This window comes from Crocodylus porosus, unplaced genomic scaffold (assembly GCF_001723895.1).
Source record: "Crocodylus porosus isolate Cpor-Errol unplaced genomic scaffold, CroPor_comp1, whole genome shotgun sequence".
Taxonomy (NCBI): Eukaryota; Metazoa; Chordata; order Crocodylia; family Crocodylidae; genus Crocodylus; species Crocodylus porosus.
Window position 1 is genome coordinate 4,852,436 of NW_017728921.1, and position 8,523 is coordinate 4,860,958.

The following is an 8,523-nucleotide window of genomic DNA, read 5'->3' on the forward strand; positions in this document are numbered from 1 at the left end:
CTCATCTGGAAGGTCCAAAGTTATCTCTGTCCCTCCACCAAATCTAGCATGCTCTTGCTGTTACTGGTGACAACTGTTCACATAAAAAATTCAGGAGAGAGATTGGTTATTTCCTCAAAGAAATGAACCTCGCAGTATCTTAAATTTACAGCCCGAGTAATGGGCATCCCTCGTGTTGGTCCTTGTTGCGTATTGTTGTGCCAGGTCTGAGTGAGACACCACGTACAAGGCGTCTGTTCCTTTGACCCTTGCTGTGGTGGTGCTGTCGCACTGGAGATACTGCAGCCTCCCAGTTTACTCTTGCACAGTTTGAACAACCCTCTTTTAAGCTCTCTAACTCGGTTCAACAAATTGAATCGGTTCAGCTTCAGTAATAATTTAAACTGTTCAATTACTGCTCTACATTTTTAAAGCATTGTAGAGACATCAGCCAATTTTCCTCTCCCCCCCCCGATGGTGCACTCTTCCACAGATGAGGAAAACTTGCACCAAACACAGATGCAATTTGGCATCCGGGCTGAGGCTGCCTGTTCCACCTGGGCAGCCTCTCAGTCCTGGGCTTAGTGCACAGCTTATACTGCAAAATGATCATTCTTCTTTTCACTTCTGTGCAGACTTCGGAGATGCTGCGGAAAATCTGTCTGAGGAGCCTTGTAAGGAAATATTGTCAAGGACTTCCAGCTGAGAGGAAGGCACAGGTAGTGAATGTGTGGAGAGTGTGTTTAAAAAATATCTATCTATCTATCCATCTGCTGGGAGCATTTAACATGATGGTAAATGCTCCCAGCAAATAAGTGTTCTTGTCAGTTAACTGTATAAAGCAAAAACTATAAATTATTGCTTATAAAGTTTAGTTTTATACTAATTCAGTCCATGATGCTATCTATGGGCGTCATCGGGATTTGTGCCTCTCAAAGCCAGGTCTCAGATATTCTTCTCTATAGGGTATTAGAAATGCAATTCTTCCATGCAGCTGGAGTTGAGACCTGTGTCATAGAATTATTCCCTGTTGCTTTCACATAAATAGTAAAATAAATAAAGAGCTAAATACTGTCTAAGAGATGGTTAGACTCCTAGTCCTCTCCTTAGAAGCACAGACAAAGAAAAAAAATGTGGTAGAAGAAATGCAGCAGGTTTCAGCTGCCTTTCCTTCACCACCTCTGATCTATGCCTCAAATGGGAAACTCTTCCAGACGGGTAAACTGTGTTTTGTTTTCTTTTCAAATAGTTGCAGCAAAAAGTTGTTACAAGTGCCATTTTCAAAGGGAAGAAGGATGGCTACCCACAGAGCATAAACCAGACTTTTGTGGAGACCCGGCTAAGTGAGTACACGGCTAACAAACAGTAGTGCCTCTGTTCCTGTGTTCCTTGCCTGTTTGGAAAAACTGGGCAGCAAGTTGGATTGTTTGTGGCAAATGCTGGGGATCTTTTACCTGAGTGAGCACTCATCAAGTGGGCACTGTTTGAGGCAGCAGCCCATGCTGGGCTCATCTCTAAAGTTAGCATAGCCATGCTCTATGGGTATAATGGACATAATGCCTAAAGACCCTCAGGTAGCTAGTAATTTTTTTAACGACTATTTAAAAATAAAAAATAAAAAAAAATTTGCTTTGCAACTCAGTCATCCTAGGATATGATCATTTTGGGCCTCTCTGAGAGCCCCAAGTACAGCATAGAAGAGAGAGAGGGATGGCTGGACTGTGTGTTGGTGGAAGTTAGCCCAGCACATCAGAGCACAGAGAACGCACCCTGTGAATTTGGATGGGACAGAAGAGAAGAGATGAATATAACATTGCTCTGTGTGGTGAATAACTTCTTTTAACTTCTCAGGACAAAAATATTTTCCAGGCACAGGCTTAGCTCTAAGTGGATGTCATGAAATGAGGTACTGGGTTAGTGCCCAGATACGTGGGAAGCTTCATGGCTTTAAAACAAGGACTGTGGAGGTTGGCTCCATCCTGGTGCAGGCAGTTTGACAGCCCACCCTTCAGTCTGAGATGTGTTTCTGTTTTTCTGCTTAGGTATAAAAGAGATAAACTCTAAAGTCTTGCAGCTAATTCAGAGTGAGATGGTCAAGGTAAGGAGAAGAAACCAGCAGTTTCACACTATCTGCAACACCATCTTGCCCTCGGTCTAACTTGGATTGCTTCCAGGGCCTGAAACATGGTATTATGCATGTACCAGAGTTAAGCTTTTGACCTTCAAGTGTCAGACCCAGGTCTAGAGGACAGAAGAGGCAGTCCAGAAATTCCTAACGGGCACGATCCATATAAAGACACACAACTTAAAATACACATCTTATCTTGTGTGTTGGAATGCATATGCCCCTAAGAATCAGATGAAACATGGGGAAATTTATTTTTTTTATTGTTCAGTAGATCCTTTAAGACTTTATTTTGGGCTGGGGAGAGGGATAGCTGATTGCTCAAATCTCATCCATTTGGGAGCTTTAAAAGGGTTGTATCGAATTGAATGCGGTAATAGCATTTTTAGACTAAGATGCAGGTCTGTTGAGCGTAGTGGCAGGAGTTCTTCAGGAACTGAGGCTGCTTGCCACACCTGTTCTTCATTTTCTATCTTATTAGATCTATCTAAAACAATGAAATGCTCCTGGTGGGGATGCCTCAGAAGCGTATTGTGCACTTCCCCATGACGTTGTGGCATAGTGTTGGGGGGTTGTAGAAAGGACGCAAAACAAACCAGGTTTCTCAAATCTCACAATGGTGCCCCCTCCCCACAACGCCAGCGTTAAAGCAATGGTTCTCAACTGCTTATCCAAGGTGTTAGTAAATGACTGCATCATTACAATTATATTTTATTCGGCCCACTGACATTGCCACAGCTGCCAGGCGGGACTGTGCCCCACACATTCTGCAAACCCAGGTCAGGGAGCGGCTGTAGCAGTGCACCAGTTCTTGCTGCAGCTCTTCCCAGTCCAAACTTACAAAGCGTCTTCCAGAAACGGCGCACCCCAGGGCAGAAAGAATCATCCCATGCATCTGGCAGGTTTTTGTGGCCCCTTCCCCCACTGTGACACCCTGGCTGAGAACCACTGGGTCAAAAACAAAAACTGTGTCTACTTCCAGACCATTTTAAGCAGCGGTTGGTGACAACACCGAGGCGCCTGTCTCAGGCTGTAGTTCCCAGATCGTGACTATTTTCCGAATTGTCTGCAATCTGTCTAACCCTGGGTGGGCCTGCTAACGTGTGTGTTGTTTCAGTATGTGACCCAGGTGGTGAAGTACGACAGGAATGGGTTTAAACCGCGGGAGCGGCAGCTTGTTTTCACCACAGTAGCAGCTTACGTGGTGGAGATGGCCAAGATCAAACAGAGAATAGAGTATGCGACTCTCAAAGGTAATGGGCCCAGTCCTCTTCCAAGGCCTTGTGATGAGCATGTCCTTCACTTCCGCACTGAACTGATTCACCCCTTCCTTAATTCCTCGTCTCCTTCATCTTGCCCTCCTGGGCCTGAACAAATTATTTAAAAGCCATTGCTAATGGCATTTGGGATATTCTCACCCACCTGGGGTTATGGCTTCAACCACTTTCCTTGCTGACTTCACTGAGCCTGACTTCAGCGTGATGTAGCATGATCTGATGCGAAAGGGCAGGGTGACGTCACTCCCAATTGGGAAAACGTCCAGTTTCAGCTAAATTTCCCTGCTCCGCTGGTATTTTCCTCGTAGACTCTCACAGGGCCAAATTAACTGCATGAGTGCCTATATATGTGTAGTTACTCCCCCTTGCTTGAGAAATACCTATCTTGGTTGGTAGTGAAAAGAGCAGTGTGACCAGAATACTTCGGACGAGAATCTGAAATGATGGAGGAGATTTTAAATCTCATTTGGGGAACAAAAGTACCAGATCTCACTCTATCCCCTGCATAGATCTTTTTCACACTACAGATCATGCATATTTGATGCCAGCTAGTTTGCAGCTGGGAAATTAGATCACTGTTAATTAGCAGAAAACAGGCTCAGGGCAACAGGATGCAAATATTAGAGTCTGTGATGTTTGTGGAAATTTCTGCTCCCTGTAGAGAAGCGCAATCGGCTCATGCATGTGTTCACGAAACTGCTGTAATGTGAGGAAAAATCATTACACATTCAAAGTAGGTTCTTTAAATAAAAAAAAATACAGATTTTTGTCTGGATCTGTGAACTCTTGTGGAGAGCAAAGGTCCCAGCAAGGTAGCGAAGGATGTTCTGGACACAACTTTCAATTCTGAAGAGAACTAAAACAATAGAAAAGATGTAAGCAATGAAGACCAATGCCAATTTTTGGACAGTGCAAATGGTACGTTTCCTCTGTGGTTCTTTTAGCAAGGGTTTCCTGGGGCTGATCAGCAGCACAGCAGGCCTAAAAAGGCTGCAATTTTGTGTACAGGAGTTAGCTTTTACTGCCTTTGTTCTTGTCTGAACAGGACAGAGCTACTATAAAGAGAATCTCCCCTTCCCCCAGACCCCCAATGGGCACCCATCTCCATCTGGGAATGACCATGATCTACAGCTGGCTCTTAGCTTTTCTTCTTTTTAACGCTGGGGTTCCTTTCCAGGTATTTCCCTCAGCAATCTGAACGACAGGATCCTGGTCATTCACATTCCTCAGGACAATAAGGACAAGAAGGTAAAGTATTACAATAAAGCAGCCTGTGAGTGCAGGGCTACACGCACTGTCTGCACATGAGACAGCCGTGTTGCCATGCTTCCTACCTGAACCAGAGGCAGTGTTTTAGCAAAGTTGGCTTCAGCAGAACTGTTTGTCCCTGTCTAAAGAAATCTGCTGAGCCTTTCTCTGTCCCTCATCGCTGTGTCATTGTGAAAGCATTTCCCCCTATTTAGAAATGTCTCTAGTGGAACTGCTGGACCTGCAGCGAGAAGCTCTTAACCGTGATACCTGCTGACTCCTGGTGTCCAAGCCCATTGATTTATTTTATCCATGTTTCTGGCTTCCAGGGGGATGTAATCCTGCAGTGCGAGCATATCTTTGAGACGGTCACTAAGCTCTGCATGCTGTCCAACAGGCAGAGCGCTATCAGGATCGTGCAGGGAAGGTAAGCGGTGACCTAGAGCAAGCTGTACTTTGTGAAGGGACACAAGCCCTTTGGTCCAGATGGTACAACCCTATGGAAGAATGCCATGTGCAAATAGATCAGAGGGCCAGATTTGCCCTTAAGCAGGTTTATTTGGATAGTAATCTACCCTTTTTCAAACACACCAGTGTTTCCTGCCATGGAAGAGAGCCAGCAAGGCTATGCAACAACCAAACAGGCTTGCATTTGAGAGTCAGCTTCTGGACATTCAGTTAAAAAGAAAGACTCCAAATCCTCCTTTGGGTGCTTTAAAGCCTGTGATGATTTAATGGCTGGGTCTCTAGCCTGAGTGGTACTGACTTGGCAGAGGGCCTAATGTATTTTGCCAACAGGGCCCTTCAGGAAAATGCTGCTGTCTGCCCTGAAAGGCACAAGCTCTGGAGATACCAGCATACAGGCGCAGAGCAGAGGCTGCGCTTTCCTGATGGCCCCTCCCAGTGTGCCAGCAACATGAATGCAGCCTGTCTTGCTAAAGCCCCTAAAGCCTCGTGAATAGACTAGAAGTGGTGGAATGTGAAAGCTGCAATGGATATTTGCTCCTGCTCTTATGTCCCTTCCTATGATCTCCGCATTTCCATTGCAATGAAAGCCAGCCTAGATATTAATGCTGTTCCAGGAGTGCCACGCTCGCTCTCGCAGGCTGACTTCTGTCTCTGCTTAACTGTGCTTGGAAAGCATCTCGTTTCAAGGGCAGTGGGTCAGGCTAGCACCTTCCATTAATCAAATTGGTCTGGGTTGTGTTGCACTGGTGCAATTGTTCAGAGACCTTGCTGCAGCCTGAGGGACTTGCATCTTTTAACTCAAGCATGTCAAACTCGCCTCGTGCCCTGGGTCAGACCCAGACTGTGAGGTTTCCTGGGCCACAGGGTGGGTTTAGCTTGGAGCATGTGGCAGCAGCTCTAGCTCTGGCATGGGAGACGAGGCAGTTTCAGCATGGGGTAGGGGTAGAGCAGGTAGGTGAGGAGACGGGGCTGCAGCAGTGGCAATAAGAGAAGTGGCGAGAGGGCAATTGGGGCTGTATCAGACATCGCTCACCCTCCTGCCATTGATGGCCATGGTGGGCTGTGGATTCTGCAGCAGGCCACCCCTGCTGCAGCCCTCGACTTCTGGGGGACCTGCAGGGAGTCCAGCGGGCTGGACACAGTGGCTCTGTAGGCTGCAGGTTTGACACCCTTGTGTTAACCTGATGAGATTTTAGTTGGGAAAAGAAACAGAAGAGACTAGCATAAAGCCTCCAGTGAGAAATGCCTGTAAATGAGTAATGCCCTTCTGTGCTTGCAGCCTGCAGTTCAGCATTGGCCCTGGGAAAGAAGGAACGATGGTTTTCACTGTTGGGCAGGAGCCTCAGGTCTTTAGAGCCAAAAATGGACAACTAACCGTGGTAAGGACTTGTGTAGGAACCAGGGCCCTGCTTTGCTTGGTGCTAACACCCCCATGGGGGTGCATTAAGTGAGCAAGTGCCTGTAGCTTGGGGTGTTCCTTGGGAGAGGGAGCCCTGTTGCGTTCTCCCTGGCCGAACATGACTCGGGGTGCAGTGGTACGGTCAGATAAATGATGGTGCACAAGCTTCTCGTACAGTGGTGCTTCCCCTTAAGCCATCTGTTCACCTGGGTCACCCTCCCACTGCTGTTTGGTCCTCCTAGCCCTGCAGCTCCAAAAGGGCTGTGGGACAGGGAGCAAGATCCTCTGTGGTGTTCATCTGCAGAGTTGACTACGGTTGCCTGCCGACCCCTTGCTCTGCTCTGATGGCAGCACGGGAGCTGAAGCTTGAGCCCAGCTCAGCTTGTCAGACCCCGGGTTGGGTTTGTGATGTCGATGGTTGCCCAAGCAAGCCAAGGACCTGGGTTCCCTAAGAAAGCAGGCCCTTCTGCTACCACCGGCAGCCTCCCTTGAGGCATGTTGGTTATTCTTCAGAGACCCTTTGTGGCTCTTTGTGCCAATCCCCAGTCGTGCACGCCTACCATATGCCTTTGCCTGTAGCTGCCCCAGACCTGCAGGTGATTGCAGTGTAGTTCTGCTTCCAGACAGCCCTGCCCAAGCTTGAATCCAGGAGCTGAGAAATGGCTCATTCCTTTCTTTGCAGGTGGCCACCAGCGGAAGGTCCTGATGGGAAGCTGGGCCCCCTGTTCTGTCTGTCAGTCTTTGCTTGTGAGAGGACCCTGGGATGGGATCAGCACCTGCGTCCGGCGGCTGAGAATTTTCTGCGGTCACAGGACTGTTGTGACTTGAGCATTCATTTGCCTTTTTAAGCTCTTCCATTTCCTTTTTTAAGCTTTGAGCTCATCCAGCTCTAGGTGACTAGATTCCATTGGGTTGCTGTCACGTTCAGTGTACGCGGGTTGTGGTCGGACAGATGCGTGCTACAATTGTGCAATGCTTGAAACCAAAAGCTGAAGCTCTCAAACATGTAAAATATCAGTTTTACGCACCCATGAGGTTAAAGCTGAGACCTTTAACCAGCCGGGAAAGATTTTCAGGGTAGAAAAAAAAAAAAAAGGGCTTTCCCCAACCACTGCTCCTGAGCCATTTACTGTACTGAACAGGAGCACAGCACAAATGGTAGATCAGGGAACTTGGCACCGTGGGCTGGAAACCCCCATGCTCCCAGAAATGCTGGCAACCATCAAAGCTGGCACAGCCGTGTATCCGACCGAGTCTGAGCAGGCAGAGATTTCTCTGAATGCAGTAGGGATAAGGGCTAGCAAAGGTCTCGTTACCTGAATCAGTATTTTAGCAGATGAGGTTGCACAGCTGGGGACATCGACATGCCCAGCTTTCTTTCTGGCCAATCGCTTTCTAGGGTAGGGAAAAGTTTTTTCTATTGAAGTAACTCCATGTTGTTTCTTCCTATGCTAATGGCTATGCACAGTGCACTGTGAGAGGTATGGGGCACTGGAATCAGTAATGAAAATAAAAGGTGAAAAAAGTTTTTGGCTTGACATTGAAACCTGCTGGGTTGATAGGAAGTTTCTGAACAAGATGGTTCTGTGACCCCAGGTGAGGCATCTTTGAGGGTCTCCCTGCAATGAGGTAAAATTCCCTTCCCGAACTCCCACAGAAGTGAACAACCCCGGCTGCTGGCAGCTGGAACTCAGTCCCTGTTCCAGCGACAGGTGTGTGCTATGGCAGGTGTAGAAGTTGTCTCCCCCTACAGCTGTATCCCCAGTGGGGTTTGCTGTCTCATGTTGAGACAAAAGTGCCTTTGCTCAAGTCAAACCCAAAGACTCCCAAAATCTGCTTGGGATGAGCTGAAGCCATGTGAAATACCTGCCACTTGCTGCCTCGAAGTCCTGGGGACACACTCCGAAGGGGGAAGAGTCCTGCGTGCCAGGGTGCTAGCTGTTCTACTATAGCTGGTGCTAGAAAGTAACACCAGCAGACGTGGTGATGGGCACTTAGCTTGAACTGAACAAGGAGGAGACACACTG

At 47.6% G+C, this 8,523-nt stretch overlaps 1 protein-coding gene across 4 annotated transcripts in view; it reads left to right on the forward strand.

The window, feature by feature from the left end:
* The window catches only part of MYO1H (myosin IH), a 51,886-nt gene extending 43,865 nt beyond the window's left edge, over positions 1–8,021 (forward strand). For all 4 annotated transcript variants that reach the window (XM_019538847.1, XM_019538845.1, XM_019538846.1 and 1 more), the window contains exons 25-32: positions 615–698; positions 1,229–1,322; positions 2,022–2,077; positions 3,222–3,357; positions 4,559–4,629; positions 4,959–5,056; positions 6,377–6,476; positions 7,179–8,021. In XM_019538847.1, coding sequence (XP_019394392.1) covers positions 615–698; positions 1,229–1,322; positions 2,022–2,077; positions 3,222–3,357; positions 4,559–4,629; positions 4,959–5,056; positions 6,377–6,476; positions 7,179–7,202 — 663 coding nt within the window. In that variant the 3' untranslated portion in view covers positions 7,203–8,021. The remainder of the gene's footprint in view (positions 1–614; positions 699–1,228; positions 1,323–2,021; positions 2,078–3,221; positions 3,358–4,558; positions 4,630–4,958; positions 5,057–6,376; positions 6,477–7,178) is intronic.
* Positions 8,022–8,523: the final 502 nt, after the last annotated feature.